We start from the raw sequence: 21,168 nt of genomic DNA, 5'->3' as shown, positions 1-21,168 counted from the left end.
TGTTAAAAAAAAAAAAAAAAACAACAAAAGCAGGAACAAAAGAAAGAGATTTGTCACCTAATAAAAAACAATAATTTCATAGTAAGTAAGAACCTGTATAGTAGCTGTAAAGTACCTGAACCCTCCACTGCAAAGCCCATAAGAACAGAATACAACCAGAAATCTCTAAAGAGCTTCTGTAGACGTGGCTTGGCTTCTTTGATTGGTTGTAATCTTCGAGTTAGCTGAAAATAAAGTGAAGAAAAAAATGAATATTTATGAAAATGGTGAACCAGATACCAGTTAGAAAACACATACCTTAATATTGATTTATAGCTAGGCATTATTGGTGGATTATATTTGAATCATGAATAATTGTTGATCGGTTGTTAATCGTTCGTTTTCTAATGACAATTATTGCACGTGTGTACATAGGCTTAGGCTCAGTACACACACTAGATTTTTTGGTAGGAAACAATCATTAATGATGATGATAGGATGAACGAGCGCTGTTCATACACCGGCATTCTGCGCTCCCCTCCCTTCACTTCTATTGTGGTTGTTTCATGGACCTGCTAGGACAGATCCATGAACGACATTGGACGGTCTCTGTACACGTCATTCTCGTCCTTTTTGAGCCCCGAGCTCATATCGGCCGAGAATCATCTGATGTGTGTACATAGTCTTACATCTCAAGTTTGGGCCCATTAGTTTGGACGATTGTGGTAGAAAAGAATCATTTATGAATCCAAGAGCTATGGTATAGATTATAATAAGGATCATTCAGAAGTCCGAGAACTAATGTATAGATTATAATAAGGAGTAACGGTAGCTCTGTTTGTAGACAGACTTCAGGTATGTAAGTATAAATGAATTAAAAAAAATTAATCAAAAGAGACCCTAACACAGGAAAGTGCCTTAATAAATTGTATTCATTCTGTTAGGATAGAACAGAAAGATAATATTGCTGGGCTTGTTGTGACATTGACAAATAAAATTTTACATATTATTTTAATGAAGATATTGTGAGGGTGCTTAAACCATGCATCAGGTTTGCTTTTTAGGGCCCCTGCTTGTGTTTATAGTGTAAAAGCAAAAATAAAATCTTCTCTCACAAGGGTTGGTGTCTGGTTTCCACACACATGCTTCTCTATTAGGGAAAAACAGGGGCTGACCCACAGCCACTGGTGCTTACCACTAGGTTTGCTGAATAGGTCCCTGGGCCTCAGGAAAAAGTGTGACCCGGATTGGGAATCTGCCCCACCCTGCTTTTTATGTATTCCCAGTCAAACTAGATGCAGAACAGAAATTTTATACAACCAGCAAAGAAATCTAAAAGGTTCTCCTTGCTGGCTTTACCTCGGGATAATGGAGATATCATGGCCCTACATATCTACCTTCTGGCACTTTACCTAGTAACAGAGGTGCCCTTTTTGTCACCATGTAACCATATATACACTATACAATCACATTCAAAACAGTTTTCTACCTTACAAATTCTTAAATTTAAATCACATTTTCAAGAAAAAAAAATGTTCCATTTGTCTTTTATTTTGCATTACTTTCCCTGAATGCAATGTCTGATAATATCGCTAAAAGCAGCTCTGCTTCCCCAATAGTTAACTGAAAACTGCCAAGTTTTTGTTTTATAAATTGACTGAATAGCTACAAATAGTGACAAACTAAGTTAACAAATATTAGATTTATCAGGCATTATAAACAATTAGCAATGTAGAAACATATTTGTGCACAGATAGAATGCTAAAGCCAAGCAGTATTTTTGTTATATAGTGAACTGTTGATTACAGGAAATAAAAAGGGGTGGATAGCAGGGAGGGAACCAGGGGGCCCCAGCAGATGGAAAGGACTTCAGCTGACCAAGCACTTCTCTGTCTATTTGAAGTATGCTGTTTACTCTGTGGGTAGTAAAGGTTATGTTTTAGCTCTTTGTAGTGCATTTAACATATCCTAGGACCAGGAACAGCCACCAGAACTGTCAAGGTAAGAATATTTTTTAGAAATAATTTGTCATAAGTGGTAAGGGTGCATAATTTATTGCTTGTTAAACAATGCTACTTGTTTTTTTACTATTTTATATCTGCAAACTGCACAAATTTTCTGCTTATCTACAAAATTAAGTGTTTTTGTAACTTTTCTATTTCCTTCACACAGCTGCTTCTTTAAATAAAAATCCCACAATCCGTGTCTTTTAAAATGAATCTCCTCTACTTTACCACAAGTTTACTACTTGTTTCTTCAGCATTATGTGGAGTTAAAGACCTACTTGAGCATTATGAGAATGGAAATGGAGTTGTGGGAGCACGAGGTATTTCACCCCAAAACGCAGAACGTCTCCAGGATGACACTGTGACCAATGACCTTCTGCCTGGAGGAGATGATGAGGAGGACTACCTGGATTTTGACAAAATATTTGGAGAAGATGAAGACTACACAGACATCATTGATGTTCTTCCAGAGATAAGTAATGAAAAAGTACCTGGGAATATATATGAACTTTTCCCAGGAAAAACAAGGATTCAAAGGCTGAACATAATCAATGCCAATTTTGGCTTTAATCTTTATCGGGCCATAAAAGAAAACACAAACACAACTGAAAACATCCTATTAGCACCAGTTGGTGTCTCTACAGCATTGGCTGCGGTGTCAATGGGTACAAAAGGGGAGACTCGTAGCCAAATTTTATCTACCTTAGGCTTCAAGGATTTCATTAATGCTAGCTCAAAATATGATATCTCCACCATTCATGAGGTTTTCCGTAAATTAACTCACCGACTCTTCCGCAGAAATTTTGGTTATACTTTACGAGCAGTCAATGATCTCTACATACAAAAACACTTTGCCATTAGGGAGGACTTTCAGAATAACTTGAAAAACTACTACTTTGCGGAGACTCAGATCGGTGACTTTGAAGATAAAGCTTTCCTCAGCAAGATCAACCAACGCATACAAAAACTAACCAAAGGCCTGATTAAAGAAGCACTATCAAACCTTAGCCCAGATCTTCTGATGTTACTTGCAAACTGCATTTACTTTAAAGGTAAGTAGGCATTTAGTGTAGCTAACTAGTTTCTTTCGAACATATGTTAAAAGCCAGCTAGCTATGTATAGGTATAACTATGGTGAAACAAATAAGGATCAACCACAAAACTGTCATTGCTACCTAATTTACTTTATTATTTCCTGAAAGGGAAAACTGTTCTAGATAAAAATACACCCATATGAAGAGCTACATGTAAACTATTTAAGCAGATCTCCTTTAAAATGATAGTTATCATCTGTTTCAAGCTTTAATAATTTGAGTGATTCACATGCAGTACAAGCAAGCAATGAAAAGCCATTACTCCTGATCTGCATGTTTGTTCTCGGTAAGGGGTTCAAATAGAAAAGATACTGGTATGAAACGGACACTAGGCACTTAACATTTTTAGAGAGGAAACTTTAGCAATGCACTTTATGGGTTTCCTTCAAAAGTTATGCTAGGTCTGCTAGCCTAGGTCATGGTAATGCAATACAGTTGTCATTTTTACAAATACAGTACATTAATATTTATATTTATATATATATATATATATATATATATATATATATATATATATATATATTAGTATACAGATATATTAGTTTCTTTTTTATAGGAACTTGGGAGAATAAGTTTCCAGTAGAGTATACCCACAATGCAAATTTCCGAGTGAGTGACAAAGAAGTTGTTAAAGTGCCCATGATGAAGACCAAGGGAAACTTTCTGGTGGCTGTGGATTCGGAGCTGGACTGTGATGTCTTGCAGCTGCCATATGTTGGCAACATCAGCATGCTGATAGCTATGCCACATAAACTGTCTGGCATGAAACTCCTTGAGAAGCAGCTCAATTCACATGTGATAGAAAAATGGCAGAAAATGATGACAAACAGGTAAGCCTACATTAAGGTGGTAAAATAGTGTAGCTGAAGTCTTAGTTCTTTATTTTGATGAATTAAACCATCCTGATATAACAAACAAAAATCAAAAAGCCTTTTTCTCTTTGGCCTGAGTTCACCAAGAGCTCAGTTTATTTTTTTATGGTTAAACCATCACCCATTGCCTTAAGGCCCATCCAAAGAAATGACAAAATGGGGAAGCAGTGCTTGGCTGGAAAATATTCCATGGGGATACCAGCGACCACACAGCAAAAATCTCAGTGGATAAGCATATGTAAGAGTTATGTGTACTGAAAATAGGTATCCTTTATTATTATTTGCCTGTCAGTTTTCCTAAATAAAATTATTACATTCTTTAAAAAATTTATAGATACGTTAAGGTAAAAGAACACAATCAGTTTTGTATTCATTTTATGTTTGTTCCCAGGACCAGGGATATCTATCTACCTCGCTTCAAGCTGGAAAAGAACTATGACTTAAAAAATGTCCTGAGCAACATGGGAGTGAAGGATGTGTTCACTGTCACAGCAGATTTCTCAGGCATTACTAATGAAGATATCAACATTGGCCTGGTGAGTATCTACAGCTGAACTGATTTATCCCTAATACATGGTATATCATTTTATTATCTATATGGCCTAAATAATACCTTGCAAGAAGAAAAAAAGTCAGATCTGCTGTGAAAAAGGATCTGCTATCATCCAATTTTTGGTATGGCTGCTGGTATCCAAAGGGCATGTGCAAAGATCCAAGGGGTTATTAAATTCTTATATCAGATATTTTGGCTCCAACATGTGAAAAATTACTTATTTCATAACTACTTTAATACATAGTAAGTCAGAGTCAGAAATAATTTGATGTCAATTCTATTCAAAGGTACAATGTGCATCAAGCAAATAAAAAATATATAGAAACAGCTATCAGAAATGGGAAAAAAATAGAAAATGTCAGTCCTTTATAGCAGTGGTCCCCAACCTGTGGTCCTTGAGAAAATGTTGGTGGTCCACGGCTCTGGCAGGTGCACCCCTCAGGAGAAGGAGCCCGCTTGGGGGGGGGGGGGGGGCGTACCAGCCAAGGATGCGGACCATGTCCCCAAAATGCATCGCAGGCTCAGGGCAGGTTGTGTCCCTGGATACAAGCCACCTACTCTCCCATCGCAGGCTCAGACCTGCGATGGGAGAGTGGGTGGGTTCTAGCATCATAAAGTCACTCTGGGGAAGTTTCTTGGCTCCCCACGCATGCGCGGTCCAGAGTCTGTAAACTTAGTGGTCCCTGAGGTCCAAAAGGTTGGGAACCACTGCTTTATAGCAGAGGTTTAAAACTGGCTACACAAGCAATAGCTTGCAACAGCATTTACTTGCATACCTAAAACATACTGCATTTGTGCCAATGTATATTCTAATGTAATTAATGTAACTGTCTTCAATGCTTTTTTTTTTACAATGTTATCTATCAAACCACTTTGCAGTTTCAACAACAAGGCAGCATTACAGTGAATGAAGAGGGAACACAAGCTGCCAGTCTTACTACTGTGGGTTTTACGCCACTTTCCATACAGACGCGTTTCATGGTCGACCGTCCCTTCCTCTTTTTCATCTATGAACATCGCACCAACTGCCTAATATTCTGTGGAAGAGTGGCCAATCCCTCTAAGTCATGAACAGGCTTTCCGACTTAGCCCTAGGCTTTATGATCATTTTAATATTTATGTCGCTGAGAAGAGCTACTACTTATAAAATAGGGGCCTACTTAGCATGCTTATCAGACATGTAAAATAGTCTTTATGAAAAAAAAAAGAGTGCATAAAAGAATTACAGATTCAGCTGCTAAAACATTTACTTTGCCAAAAAGTGAAATTTCCTTACAAATGTAGAATTTTATTCAAACTGGTGAAAAACATATTTGTCAACTAGCAATACAGACCTGTTCATTTGAGATACTTATATGTAAGGAAACCAAACTGTAGATTATATTTTATGAACTATATCATGTAAAGTGTTCAGTACATCTTTAAACCTCTGCTAATGAAAAATAAATATCTTTAATCAAGATGTTTGCCAACTTAATGTTAAAAACTCCCTAAACAGGAAACTTGGAAGGGAATTACGCAAAATCAACAGACACTATTTCTGACCAACTAGCAGTTTAGCCTGGGAGATTTTTGAACTGTTAAGTTTATGCAAGCTTGATAAATATTTGCTTTTTTCTACCAATGTAACAATTAACCCCATGCTAAGTGTCCTTTGAGCTCTTAAACTCAATAATTGCAAAACAGTTGGATATACAGTGTTAGAATATATAATACCCTATTACATCAGTACATGAACATCTTGTATTTTCAGAACCTTTTCCATGTAGTTCCTTGTACACTTACACAAGGACCTTATTACCTTAATATGAAGGAACTCACACCATTCCAAAAGGGTTATTTTAAAAAACTATATTCAAGTAAAATGGTAAAAAATGAAAGAGCCAACTAACTCGAAAGTAGTTGGGAATATATGAACCACACTTATTTTGACAGCTACAGACCAGAAAATCACAATCATTTCACACATTTTAGTTGCCGATTTTGAGAATGAAAATCAAATCAACTATAAACATCATGTAGCTCCTAAGCTCCAAAATTACTCTAGTTAATTATTTTGTATTCTTTGTCATCTGTCAGAAATTAAAACTTATATTTTTAGTTGCTCGCTTTAGTACCATGGAAGCACAAAATTCCAGTGGTAGTAAAATGAGCTCATGTCAACTGCATTTGCTACAAATATTTTTGCACTGGGAAAAGAAAGGAAATTGCGATCAGACAGGTATGTTTATTTTATTGCAAAAAGTGACACTGCCAGTTTTTGTTTTTTGGTCCACTACAGGGACAACCACTGCCTCCATTTTCTCTAGTAATAGTAGTTTAAACAGAAAAAAACTAAATACATTTTCCTTTTGGCACATATTATACTAAATCAGGGGTGTCAAACTCAATTACACAGAGGGCCGAAATAAAAAACTTAGACCAAGTCGCAGGCCAGACTTAAAAGTGTTTGAAAAAATTGAGGAAGTTTTTCCTTCTAATTAGATAAAAAACATTTTCATACAGAAACAATGAGGTTAACATTCAATCTGGAACAAGCCTATAATAGAGAAAGAGGCCTTCTTTTAAACTTAACTGCATGATAGAAAAATAAAAAGACCACAATAGGCTATGCAGAAGAGAAGTCTTTTGGATTTTCTTTATCCTGGAGTGTAACAAAACTTTCACTTTGATGTAATCTGAATGGTTGTCAGTAGTATAGTGGAGTAAGTAGTCTTGTTTCTTCCTATTGTTTTTTCTAATTGTTTTAGTTTGCCAGAGAATGCAATGTGAAACTAAATGAATTTCTTTAAAGCATATAGTATAAACTTCGGAGTCAACGCATAGGCTGCTGTTCAATAGACACTAGTGATGCCGCTACTAGAATTCCTGGCATTACTTGAGTCTAAAAAATGCGGGGCCACGCATAGGCTGGGAAACTGCTGGTCTATAGACGCGAGTGATGCCGGGAATTGTAGAAGAGGCATCGAAAACGTCAATAGAACAGCAGGGTAATATGAATTGCAGCTGACCCGCCGTTACTACGGATTGCAGTAGCAGCGGGCCAGCTGCAATACATAATAGGAATTCTTTTGGGGGCAAAAAAAAAAAAGGACGTTGGGGGCCAGAGTTTGACACCCCTGTACTAGATTGAGGAGGAGAGCAAAAGAGTGTTACAGATGATTCACATACCCAAAACTAAGGTTGGATAAAAACAGCCACATTAATATCTAATTTTAGTCTTATTGAACAGTCATGAGCAGACACTGAAAGCGTTTTTTAATCTTTTACATTTACCTAAAATGTAAATGCATGTTTTTCATAAGCACCATGCCTAAAAATACTTACCACAGCAATGACAGGAATCAGGACTCCAAGGTTTCCAGCACTACTAGATGCCTAAAGTAAAACAAATGGCAGAACAATTATAGAAAGTATTTTCTATAAATATAAAAATACATACTACAAAACATACAAATATACATAAAGTACATCCCATCACTATATACTAAAATACAAACAACAATATATATATATAAAAAAGAGTATATATATATATATACATATATATATATATATATATATATATATGTTATAAATGTGCATTACACATTCGCGAATATTCCCAATCACAGTCAATCACAGATATTAACATACAAAGATAGTAAAGAATGTCCTCCCTACAGTTTTGGCCACTGTACCACCAAGATACACAAACAAAGATGTTTTTGTTGACCATCTGGCTCTAGCAAGTGGTGTTGACCCCAGAACTATGCATGCATCATCAGATGGGAGGTCTGTCAGCCACCATTTACAGAACTTCAAGCAACTTCTGGAGGAACCCTGGTTGAGTATGGCTGGTCGCTATTTTTCAGTGAAAATTCCAAAAATGAAGACCTGCTTCATCATGTTGCGGTGGTGGCTGGGAGGCAAATGCATCATGACATATGCAAGTTGAATAAAACATATGACAAATGTATGTACAAGAACCAAGGTATTATGCTTTATTAAAACTCTGGTGTAATATTCTAGATAAACACCACCTATATTGTTATGATGAAGCATATTTGTAAAGTGCAAAGGTTTTTACATTTACCTTGGACCTTTTTTAAGTCACTTGCACACAATTATCCCCCACCTTAAAGATGTAATTTTGTAAATACTAGTCTGGTTTGAATAAAAGGTATGTGATGAAAGAAAATTAAACAAAATGTGGGGTTTCAATGTAGACTCCTATTTTACTTTAATTTTTACTGTGAAGTAAAGAGTTAGGAAGTTAGGAGGAAAAAAGAACTTTATCATGATTGCTGGCTGAAAGCCATTATCTAGTACTCCTATACTTTCCTGAAATTCAGTATCCCCATGCATAACTGGGCAGAGGTCAGAAACAACTTTTTACATGGCATTACATTCCTTTTAAATAAAACATCTCCTATAAAAAGTAACTATGAGAAAGAAGAAAGGAGACCATGTATGGTTGCAGATTAGTGAGAAGAACAATCACGAGCTGAATAAACAGGACATTGATCAATGCACATTCCTATCCAAATAAGAGCTTTCCTATCTGATTTTGCAGAACTTTGCTCTATTCCTGTATGCTGTGGGTGGAAACCTTGACACAAGAGTGCCATGGTGTCACAACCTGTCAGTCACTCATTGTCGCCAACATGAGTAAAGCTTACACAGGCTTTTATGCCTTGAACTGGCATAAATGTACAGAGCAGTTAAATTCAAAAGCACATTCTCACACATTTCTCCCTCAAAAAATGTAGTGGCCAGTGCTTCCTAATTTATGATAGTTACTACTATGTGAAGACAAAGAGATTATCAATTTACTATACTCTTTATAAAACACAACGCCTCCTAAAAAGTCAATCCAAACTAGCAATGCCTTACACAAAAACAGAATCTGTCAGGAGGCATGAACATATTACATTACATATTCTAACTACTGTGCATTTTGTCTTTGCATTTTTACATGATACACAGTGTGAATTTCCAAAGTTTGAGATCTGTAGTCGGAATAAAACAACTGAGCTAAGTTCATAATGTTCTTGAATTAAAATAAGAAAAACAAACAAAAAGTACTATTATTGGTGCAATAACTAAACCCACTCAGACTCACATCAAATTTCCACTCACCTTTAATGCTGGGCCTTTCTCACTCGCTCTTTCACTGGCCCGTTTTCCCTCTAGACCCAACTGCACAAACAGCTCCAATAGATTCATCAGAAGCTCATCCACCAGATGTTCTCCCTGAATATTGGCAGCAATGTTTGCCAGTGCGTTTATGACAGCCAGGGAACAGTGTCTACCCACAGAATAAAGAAAGAAATGTCAAACTTCACTTCTAGAAAGTATAAAGTGCCTGCACATGCTGTTACATACCAATTAACGTCATTAATTAAAAATCTGTATCCCATGATGCTTTAATTGGGGAATACAGAACACAGAAGGCATGCCAATTGAGAGTCAGATTTGCCTTTTCAAAAGCACATTCTATAAACATACCTATAACCATGATCTTTGTAATCCTTGGTGGCAGAATAAACAACAGAACTGGCTTTCACACTAATCTGTTGGAAAAGGTTCCACACTTCCTGGTAGATATATTGCTGCAGAGAACATCAGAAATATTAACATTAGAAACATGATGGCTACAAATTAGCTATTTTTTTAACAAAAAAAGTAATTTTTTTATTAAGGGTAAAAATGCAATCAAGAAATTTCAAAGATAAATAGAAGTCCTTAATGTTTTATCAATAATAATTTTGGAGAAGAGTAAACAGTCAGGTTTTGAACTTCAATTCAAGTTTTATACCTAAATACTTGTATTTCTTGGTTCCTCCTTCCCCACTTCATTAACAAGGCAATGAATAATAAACAAAACTTGATCCTATTACATATCTAATTTTAAGACCCAGTGACATCATCACTTGCTCTTTTACTTCTCTTTGCAATCCAGACAGAACACGGCTGGCAGGAGGAGCTAACAGGGTTTAGTAAAATGATTCCTAAAAACTGGAAACTGTAGTAAACCACACACAATGTTTTTATTATTAAAATAACTAAAATTCCAATAAATAAAAGCCCCCCCCCCCCCCAAAAAAAAAAAAAAAAAAACACTGCAAATTTGATCAGGAAATGCACTATTTCTGGTACTTTCTGCTTCGACTCTCACACAAAAAGTAATACAATGTTCTGTGCAAATTAGAGTTGTTCTCGTAGGTTTACATACCCTAGCAATATTACCCATCGACAGGAAAATTTGACCTAGGAGTTCTTTTGTTACCAAGCCACTGACTGAGCAGAAAACTTTTCTTTTATTTAGGGAGTATGCAATTTAATATCACTCAAAATTATTATTTTTTGTGCCCTTTAAATCATAATCATACCTAATGATAAAATACACACACAAGCTGCAAACAAATGATATGAACCCAGTTTGATGATAATGACAGTTAGTTGGTCTGAATGTCTAAAAGCCAATTATTGTTTAGAATTTAATTTAATCTACTTACATTGCCAGTAATCACCATACATCCAAGCTGGTCAATGATAAGCACATCCAGTGGTGACGGTGGCTGACAGAACTTCTGCTGTAGTATCTGAAGGATTGGCTCCATCACCTTTGGAGTATCCCTAAGGGCCACCGCAATGTGTCCCAATGCACGGATTGTGTGATCTGGGATCAGATGGGCATCCCTAAAACACAAGAATAACATTGCTTTGATATCTTACATGGTGTTCTTTTTCTGTGTCTCCTGGAAAGATTCATCCTATCATAATCATTATCAATGGGACAGAAAGCCATGAGGAATTTAACACTGATTTAGTCAACAATTATTACTGGTATTTTGAATATGCAATATTTACATCTGGAAAAAACTGCTATGATACATACTAAGGCTATGTAATACAGCATAATGGAAATTACATGTATATATAGCAATTTAGCAACATACTTTTCATTCTCCTGGGATATGTAAAGGCGATTGGATAAACTGGCCAAGAAAGCTTCTACAATAACTGGATCAATTGTTAAACCTGCCTTTAGACACCTGAAATTGAAGACAGAGTAAATAAATATGACAAATCAGTCTACAAAATATTTCCAATACCTACAATAAACAGTATTGTTTTGCTTCAAAGGACTAGTTCTTATTTGAAATATTAAATTGTGTTTGTTGCCCTACTGAATCAAGTCAATGAAACTTGCATATTGCCAGGAGTGTATCTTGGACATCTGCCAATATCTTTGTGTTGCTTTAGTAAGATCATCACTATAGTTCACATTCTGATGAGAATGCAGGGATAGCCAGCAGATGGATGTTCCCTGTCAACATGGGTATGTATTTTTTTTAGGGGAGTGCATGATTCTAGCCACATAACAGGCACAAGCCAGAAAGTCACCAGGGAGCATAATTTGAACACAATTAGATAAAAAGACTTAGTAAAGGGAGTATTGCTATTGTATGTTACAACGTCATTATGTGCAACATCTCCCCTTTAATTTAGTTCAGTGTCAAACATGCATACATTAATTTTTCCTGAGGATTCTGTAACACAGTCACAATCTCTGGTACCTGCAGATGTTTTCAATAGCAATGTCCCGCAGCTGTTCATACATAGACGGCTGGCTCTTCTTGCCATGAATAATGTTCATTGTGGATTCAGAGTGCTCATTTGTAACACTAATCTTGATGTCATTGGCTCCTAAGAATATAAGTGGGAAAAGAATTCTGTAATAATGTACTTCAGAGTCTTGACAACCCTAGGTATAACACTTACACCATTCGCACCAGTGGCTGACAGAATGCAAGAGAACATAAAAAACAAATTCTACAGTCAGTTGTTAGTAAACAAGTCATATTTCAGTGATATTGTATTACAAAGTATAAAGCACAACACATACATGTAGAATGGTTTTCCTAATTGTTTTGGGGGTCAGAAAGTTGATAGAACATTGATTTAAAAGAAAAAAAGAAGTGCAAGGAAAACAGTACATACACAGAAACAGCTATTAACTTTTTATATTTTTAACTGAATTTTTTGCTGAGCCCATTGTTCTCTTAAGGAGAAAGTGTTGAAAAATACAACTATGCTTCCATTCCAGAAAATGTTATTCTGCCTAACTGTTTGCTGATTCTCTGGCTTGACTGCTTGAGTTATTGATTTGGCACATTAATTCAGTTCAAGGATTCCAACTTCAATGGAACTTGGTCCACTGCTGTAAGTAATGGATTCGGAGGATTACCATGACAACTAAGTAAGTAGTATTTACAGGACAAATAGAAAATCCTGACAAGAAAGATCTCTTCCATATAGTAAGTAAAACACGTTTTGAAAAATACCTGTCTGATATTGGCTGTGATATTTGTACAGCTTCACCAGCACTGGAGATGGTATCACCAGAAAGTCCCGAAGAGATGGAGTCACAGAGTGAACAACTACAGGAAAGCGTTCACACAGGCGACCCAGACCCTGAAAAAAACAAAACATATGGCTATATATTTTATCTTACTGTTGCCACATAAAAATAAACACACACAGACCAACGTGCAAATAATAATATGTTCCCTCTCAGCTGGCAGAAAGATGTCCACAACAGTAAACCACCTCCTAAAAACCAACCTGTAAGCAACAGATGAGGAGAGGCATGTGAGCTATGATCACTTTGCTGGATGTCTTGGACTGCAGTTTTTCAGAAAGTTTGATGCACAGGTTTTCTGCACCTTTGGTGTAAAATGCAGGAGAAAAACATTCATTAGAATCATATCAGAAGTGAAAACTCCCTCCCGACTTTAACTTTATTTGGAATTGTTTATTACAGTTTTACCTTGTTCATCTTTTACTGCCCACACCATAAGGTCCACACAGGCTGCATTTGCCTGACACCTGAGCTTTAAAGGGCTAAGTTCATTGTGTAACTTTTCTACATCATGAAGTATCTTCTGCAGCTCTGACTGGCTACTGTTGAACTGTTCAAGCACAAAGTCATGAATCTCCTTCACAAATGGGGTTGGGAGATCTAAAAAAAATAATGTTAAAGAGGTTTATTAGTAAAAAATAATTTCTAAATAAACCTGGCCTATTTAGATTGAATGCAATTTAAACAGATATATTCTAAAAGAAAAAGGATAATATTTTCAGGTAATGGCTAGGTTACCACACCAATTAAATAGGCCTTTAATGAAAACCAGGACAAATGCCACACAATCCCAAGATAGCCATGTACCATGACCCTTTCTAACATTAAGAACTGTACAAAATGAGGTCTACAGTTATGACATTGCCATACATTTTCCTGCTGCTACTACAACTATCCTGCTTCAGAACTAAAAATATAGTGTATGGTTTTGTAAATGTTTTCATTCAAGTTACCCGCTGTCATTATCACTGTACCATCCCTCAACAAGAACAAAATGTATTCTGCTCTAGAAAAGGTCAGGTCATCAATGCACCAGGCACACACACTTACCTTTCATGTTATACAGTGTATCTCTGAGCATCTTAAACATTGCTACATACAGTGGATCACTGAATGTTTTATAATACAGATCTGCATTGGGATTTACCTAAAGAAATCAAAACAAAAAGGATATGAAAGGTAAAACATTTGCTGTGAGTATGTGCAGCATGTTCTCCTAATCAAGAAATATGGTAGATGCTGCCTAACTGTAATTGCAAGTTATTTTTTAGGATAGATTAAGGCAATGTGATACTTTTGTAACTATATTCTGTGGGCAAAAAAAGCATATGCAATGGAAAAATTACCCTGCGACCAGTTAACTCATGTTTGTGAAACTGAAACCTACTGTGTAGTTTCAAAGACTGTGGCCAGATCCATGCAGTGTATACAGCAAACTGGCTAACCATTCAGTTATTTAACCATCCCATTAACCACTCCATTGTTCGGCACAGGTTGGCCACAATGAGTATTCTTTCCACCATGGACTGCAAAATTTTGTTGCCCATTATTTCCATAGGTATCCATTTTTTCATATGCCTTGCAAAGCCACTGAGTACATCCAAAAATTGAGGACAAAGAACAAAATGTTGGCAAGGCAGGGACAACTAGAAGAACATCTTCAAAGAACAAAGTGAAGAGTAAAATAGAACAATGAACAGAACAGCGCAGAAGGTGGCATGTGTGTCCTAAATGTGTCAACAGTTATTTACTTTATTGGTTTTAAATTTTGTTTGCAACCTATAATATTTTTCTGGCAGCCAACAAATTTGACCACCGATAATGTGTAATTCAAGGTTGACGTAGAATTGGTGGCAAAATACATCTCATTTTGCCAGGAAACTTCAGTAATCACAAATCCTTACAGAGCTGGTGAACAAATATCCCTTTTAATATTATATACCCATAGGTGTTAAATAGTAGTAGTGAAATGTATAACAATGTAACATCCAACAGGGACTATACATATTTTAGGGGAAACCTGTATAAACAATTAAAAGAAGTACCTCTGTAACTTCATTTATGAGGGCATCTAATGAGCTCAGCATTGGATCTGCCACAATCTGCTTCACCTGTAGAAATAAACAGTTCAGTAATGGAGAAAAGTCTAATGTATTATTGTACTACTACCTCATGAAAAACAAACCAAAAGAAATATACAATTACAAAATCTAAAGAAAAATACTTTAGTTTTTCATGGGAAAATGCATTAATATCTGTTAATTCTGAGTAAATCAATTATTTATATCTATAGTAAACCAAATAATAATTGTCACATTGTAACATAACCAAAGCAGCTTTCACCTTTTTGCAAGGTAGATCAAAAAGGTAAAAGGTAAACCCAGAAGCATCTAATTTACTATGACCTTAACTTTCTGACACACAACTTTATTTGCCATTAGGAACAAAACACAAGAAATCATAAGTAAGTTTCAAGATTTAAGACGGAACACAAATCACTCATCCACATGTGACAGAACTGGGCCAAATGTCAAAAACCAGTGCACTCACATTGAAAAAAGGGACTGAAATAATTTGATTACAATACCCCAAAATATTATATGTTTGCCATTGCTCCTGCATAGGCAAGGTGGAGAAAAGAAATAAGTGCAGGAGGGAGACTGGGCATTAAATGGACCCCTTGCAAGAACAGGCTTGCTTTAAGTCGCATTGGGGAAAAAAGACATCTGCTCCACCCTAGCCAGTTCGAAAGAAGTATTATGCATATCTACATCTAGGTTGAAGCTACCAGCTTGATAACGGTTTATCAGAGAGAACACTTAGGTGACTATACCATGCTCAGTAGTTGTCGAAGAGTTTCCTGTGGAATGTCAAAATCCTTGTTGTTTACTCCAGTAAAAAGAGGGGATACAGAGAAGCTGGAGCTAATAGTGGTAAGGTAATAATCCGGGTCTACTGCACTGCCATCTGGTAGATAGGAACCTGAGAGGATATAAAGGTTAAATATTGGTATATGAAAAACCCCAAACCACTTTTTTTTTTAATTCAAATGTTTAGGCAGATAGCTTAATTTGGAATAAAGCAATATTTAGAACTGTAAAGAGTCCTTAGTCTGAATACTGAAAAGTTGTGTAATACTTAAAAAATACATCAAACTGGAATTGTTCCCAATGCAGTGATATAGTGTTGTGCTATGGAAAATTATTAAATAGGATCACAAGCATATAGTGCAGCAGGGTGGAAAAGCAGAGTTGCATTCAAAATCCATGAAAACACATGTCAATGCACAATGTGAGGAATGCAGTTTTGACTTCCACCAGAAAACACTACAGTCATGAGCAAGTCTAAAAAACTTTAATAAAACATTATACATGCAGACATTTCACATTGCCTATTGACTCATGCTATGTTACCTTCAAAGTACGGGATGGTAGATCCTGCTGGGGAACCAGGAGGGGGAACAATTCGATCAGGGCTCACCTAAAAACAAAACATGGAAGCATAAATAAATATACTTACACACACAAACTCACATTTTACTAGAAACTTTTTGTTTTGGATAAAAAAAAAAAAATTTGGAGATAGAAATAAAATCTCTAACAAGTTTTTTTTTCCTGGCTGTGTGCCTGTAGAAGAGATCTCCAATGAAGATACAAATACATTTAAAGTAGAGTGGAAAAGGTTAAAGCTTAATTTTAATTATTTGTTTAAAGGAATAAAATCTGTTCAATTTTAAAACTGAAGTTCAATGAGCCCAGTAAATAAAATAAATCCAAGTTCACCTAAGACAATAAAAGACCAAGGGGATAAGGATATTGTTTAAGAATCATCTTGTAATAAAAGGATATATTAAGCAAACTCCTCCCCTCCACATATTTTAGGTGAATGCATACAAAGGAAAGTGAAAATTCTAAATTGGTACCTGAGACCCGCTAGATACGCTGCTTGTCTTTCTCTTCAGTGAGTCCCCCTGACAAACTGTCAGTAATGAGTTGGGTAGAATAGATCGAAAATCATTGAAAGATCTTCTGCGGATCCCCTCCAGCTCCTCCGGGGCTTTTAATGACTGAGGAGAACTCTTGGGAAATAGTTTGGACAAGAGAGATTCTTCAGAATTGCTGTATCGTCCAAATGCTCGGGAGATGCCAATCAAACAGGGCACAGCATATTTACACAAATACTCTGCAAGAAAAGGTCAGAGAGATTACCTATATAGATCTGCCGCAAAACTACTAATATTAAATTTTAATATCATTTATCGCCAAATATATGTGTCAGGTTTTTTAAATGCCATTTGGAAATGATCAACAGGTAGATTGGCAAACATAAGCACAAGGATGGATATTCATAAATTTCAGCATATATAAATACATTATTCAAGTTTCTTGGCTTACAGTCCATCCTGGCAACAAGGACAAGAATTATCTAGGTTTTTTTCAATATTATGGGCACATTAAAACAAACTAAACATTTAATTACACAAATAAACTGCATGCAAAATACCTTAAGTAAATCAGCTCACCTTTGTCCTGAATCTGAACAGACTGGCACATTCCAAGAAGACATTGCATCACATCCAGGATTGATTCCAATATCTGAGGACACATGACACAAAAATATGTCATCTTTTGCCAGAGAGACATCAATGCCAAAAAAAAGTCATATGTTTTCTTAGAGCTTGCATTCAGGAAACACTTAACAGACACATGTGGCACATTTTATTTTTTCCTTTTAGTATTTTTCAAAAAGTTTTCCTGTGTATAGAACTAAGTTCTATCTTGAAGGCATTACAGTCATCACTTCCACACGTTCAATAACGTGTGAGGGACATTTTAAAATAAGCTAATTATTATCATCAGATGTTCCACTTGATGTTTTTACTACAGCATATTCTCATTTTTTAAGACTTTACACCAAAATCCTTTGGAAGTAATTGTAACCACGATTACCTCTTTTTATACCTTAGTTTACCCTAATCATCCTTCCCCTTTTTACATTTTTAATTTGCAGACGGCTTTTTACTGTCATTTAATTGATACAAATAAAATGTTATATAAAAATAAAAAAACAAACAAAGAGAAAATGTATCCAAAAGAAGTTTCTAAAAAACATGTAGTATTTTGTTACCTATAAAGGGTATAAAGGTACTTCAGAGCTGAAATGGTTGAATATTTAATCATTCTTAATTATTTTTCTGTTCAATACAAGGAAATCAATCAGAAATTTAACCCAAAGCAATGCATCACCAGAATATCTTACCTGTCCTCTAAATGAGACATCCCTATGAGCTACATCAGACAGTAAAGTAACCAGACAGAAGCTGAAGGTCTCTGCAACCGGAAGTGTACCTGTGATAGAGAAAACAAACTGATTAGTTATTTTTTTTTTTTTTTTTGTAAGTTGTATTTTTTTTGAAAATGTATACCAAATTACCGAAGAAAAAAAAGATAAAAAACAACAAATACCAATAAAGCGCAAGAACATAACAGAGTATTTATAACAAGCTTGGGATCATATTGCTGAAGAAATTGTAGCATATGAATCTTTTATTAACATCACTGTGAAAAATGTGCTCAAATAATCACTGTGTATAATACGTGGTATGTTGTAATAGCAACCATTTAACACATCATGTACCACAAATCAAAAGCAAATTACCCAAGACAAAATAAAATAAAGGGAAGGATAGGTGTGGTGGAGATAGGGGGGGGGGGGTACAAATGTAGCACTGACATAAAAAGTGCAAAAAAGTACCGTAATCCAGGCACTGGGCGTAATAACGGTCCCATGTTTCCCAAGTGTTCTCAAATTTGACCACAGTATTCCTAATAAGGGCCGTGAGATACTCTATAAGTCGTATCTCTTGAATTTGTGTATGCAAGTCTGCTATTGAAGGGGCCCGAGTAGTTTTCCCTTTGGAAGGAATCAGTGTACGTGCTGCAACCAAAATATAAGAAAGCCAATTTACAGGTATATTTCAGCAATAGTGAAAAGGGTTGACCTAGAAAGTGGGTGAGAGGATCCAGAGAGATCTGCTGCTGGAGTACACCTAAAAGTAACTTTTTCATTCAAGACCAATACTCCTGATTATGGGACAAAAAATATGCCCCAGGGTGCCCAGGGAGGCCCCACAAGGCCAGCACGTGGGGTCAGTCCCAGGAAATAATGGATAGAGCACCTCTGGGGTGTGGTTCTTTATACAGCGTACATATAGAGCTTTTGTGTGTCGCTTGCCAGACCTCTAACCATTCATCTGAATCCAATGTGCGGCCCAGCACTTCTTCCCACTTGCACATGTATTTGAGCTTGCCAGAGGCGTCTCGAGTTGTGTAGAAAACAACAAACAATATATGGAAGAGACAACACCTCTGGAGTACGGGCCCTCCGCACAAAGTCTCTAAAAAGGGGTCATGTTTAGAAACATGGCCAAGGGATAGAGGGACTGGACAAAATGCCCGATTTGTAAATATGCGTTGAAGGATGTATGTGGGAGCTCAACCATCTCGCAGAGTTCCTGAAAGGTAAGTAACTGCTTCTCTACAGGGTGCAGCAGATGTCTAATTTAGAACAAGCCCCTATCCCTCCAGGGGCCTGACATTGCCCCTTGTAAACTGTCGGGGATTTGTTAGGTGTGGATTACAGGTGTCAGTCTCGAGGGTTCCAACAAGAAACCATACCTGTGCCTGCAACTCCGCCAAAGATTCCTTATGAACACCATGAAGGCGAGCAGGTCTTTATCTGCCAATAGCAGAGACGAGCTTCAAAGCATAACATTGGGGTGTATGGGAGCTATCCAGCCCTCCTCAATTTTCCTACATACAATGGAGGGGTAAGGTGAAGTCCACAGTGGTAAATACCGTAAGTGGGCCGCCAAATAATATTTGTGCAGGTCCAGGGCCCTCATACCGCCCGGTACTCTGGGTGTACACACCACGTTTCTGGCTAATCTGTGCCTTTTATGTGTCTGCATAGTCTTTATCACCTGGGGCGGCACTCGGACCGGTAAGGTCTCAAACTAAAATAAAGTAGTTTAACTGAAACTCTCTGAATAATGGTTCCATGAAACCATAATCAGGTGATAAATCACATAACGTTGACATAACATGTTTATTAAAGTGGTTGCCATTTTTGTTTTGAAAGCTGCTCATGATAAATTAGAGGCCCAACATTTTTCAGGACTAAAGACTTTCAAAAGATAGTAGACAGGGGTGGACATATGGAGATGCAAAGTTTGCTCCTGCAATTTTTCTCAACCAACAGAGGCCCCAAGTAAGTTTGGCAGGGAGGCCCCACTGTTGGCTGGCTGCCACTGGTACTAGGAGCTCTGGCAATTTGCAGTTTAATGAAGAGGTGAAACATATTGTTGGGAAAATTTTAGGCTCTACTATCTACTATCTACTTGGGTCTGGAACTGGAGTTTGCTCTCTCAAAGATATAAAAAAAAAAATAAGTGTAATGACAAACATGTGTACTTCCAGGCACCACAAATTGTCTGTACATAAGAACTCCTGCAGCTTAGAAACATTTTGGTTCCGTTCGCTTAAAGTTGGATACATTTGCTGGTATCTGATCATTGAAAATCCAAATTTATAGAATGGGGCACCTGGGTTATCACAAAAAAAACTATGAAAAATTAAAAAACTATCCTGTTTTTATTTCACTATGGCTGGTGAAAATTATATCCATTGTCACTATATTTAGTGAATTGAACATAAACTTATGATGAGATATCATATTTATGGATTATATCATATAAAACTACGTGTGGCAAGACATAAAGCTCATATAGCTAAGCCACCCTCTAAGATTAAAACAGACAACGCAGCCAAGATTAACAACCAGAAATTACTTACATTCATGCTTTGCTACCAAATTGGTGATAACAGAAGGTTTACCTGTATCACTAGACATTCCTACAAATATAGGTATGAATTGTTAATGTAAAATTACCCATTATAGTTTGCATTGCACTCCATAGAGTGCTGAGGAAGATGACAGTGCTTTATAAATACATTTTTCACACAAATAATATCATAGTACTATAGGTTCTATTTATAAATCAATTCACACAAAATTTACAATTTACATTCAATTACAATTCACAAAGGATTCACACATTTCTCCAACTGAATCCAATTAGAATAATCTTGGGTGAAAACATTTATAGACCCCTGTTAATAGGCATGTTTTATTTGGGTAAATGCTGGATGTACTGGTAAAAAACATTAATACAGTGGATTTGAAAGTATATCCT

At 36.3% G+C, this 21,168-nt stretch overlaps 2 protein-coding genes across 3 annotated transcripts in view; one reads left to right on the top strand and one right to left on the bottom strand.

The window, feature by feature from the left end:
- Window positions 1-21,168, bottom strand: part of PI4KA (phosphatidylinositol 4-kinase alpha) — a 65,769-nt gene that overhangs the window by 36,067 nt on the left and 8,534 nt on the right. For both annotated transcript variants that reach the window (XM_072415631.1, XM_072415632.1), the window contains exons 4-20: window positions 18,174-18,262; window positions 17,437-17,509; window positions 16,837-17,096; window positions 16,328-16,394; window positions 15,748-15,896; window positions 14,960-15,025; window positions 13,965-14,061; window positions 13,323-13,514; window positions 13,118-13,218; window positions 12,838-12,967; window positions 12,070-12,199; window positions 11,449-11,544; window positions 11,005-11,188; window positions 9,995-10,098; window positions 9,626-9,794; window positions 7,832-7,882; window positions 116-224 (exon numbers count right to left, since the gene is read on the bottom strand). In XM_072415631.1, coding sequence (XP_072271732.1) covers window positions 116-224; window positions 7,832-7,882; window positions 9,626-9,794; window positions 9,995-10,098; window positions 11,005-11,188; window positions 11,449-11,544; window positions 12,070-12,199; window positions 12,838-12,967; window positions 13,118-13,218; window positions 13,323-13,514; window positions 13,965-14,061; window positions 14,960-15,025; window positions 15,748-15,896; window positions 16,328-16,394; window positions 16,837-17,096; window positions 17,437-17,509; window positions 18,174-18,262 — 2,067 coding nt within the window. The remainder of the gene's footprint in view (window positions 1-115; window positions 225-7,831; window positions 7,883-9,625; window positions 9,795-9,994; window positions 10,099-11,004; window positions 11,189-11,448; window positions 11,545-12,069; window positions 12,200-12,837; window positions 12,968-13,117; window positions 13,219-13,322; window positions 13,515-13,964; window positions 14,062-14,959; window positions 15,026-15,747; window positions 15,897-16,327; window positions 16,395-16,836; window positions 17,097-17,436; window positions 17,510-18,173; window positions 18,263-21,168) is intronic.
- Window positions 1,824-5,964, top strand: SERPIND1 (serpin family D member 1). The gene is made up of 5 exons (XM_072415633.1): window positions 1,824-1,980; window positions 2,152-3,037; window positions 3,636-3,909; window positions 4,343-4,487; window positions 5,384-5,964. The coding sequence occupies exons 2-5, from the start codon at window positions 2,194-2,196 to the stop codon at window positions 5,573-5,575; spliced, it is 1,455 nt and encodes a 484-aa protein (XP_072271734.1). The 5' UTR covers window positions 1,824-1,980; window positions 2,152-2,193; the 3' UTR covers window positions 5,576-5,964.

Source organism: Pyxicephalus adspersus, chromosome 6, assembly GCF_032062135.1.
Source record: "Pyxicephalus adspersus chromosome 6, UCB_Pads_2.0, whole genome shotgun sequence".
NCBI lineage: Eukaryota > Metazoa > Chordata > Amphibia > Anura > Pyxicephalidae > Pyxicephalus > Pyxicephalus adspersus.
This window is presented reverse-complemented; position numbering and strand designations above follow the sequence as displayed.

Excerpts from the sequence above, each read along its gene's own strand:
- SERPIND1 (XM_072415633.1), top strand. The coding sequence starts at position 2,194 with ATGAATCTCCTCTACTTTACCACAAGTTTACTACTTGTTTCTTCAGCA. Across the intron at positions 3,910-4,342 it reads CAGAAAATGATGACAAACAG|GACCAGGGATATCTATCTAC; the intron begins GTAAGCCTACAT and ends GTTTGTTCCCAG. Across the intron at positions 4,488-5,383 it reads AAGATATCAACATTGGCCTG|TTTCAACAACAAGGCAGCAT; the intron begins GTGAGTATCTAC and ends ACCACTTTGCAG.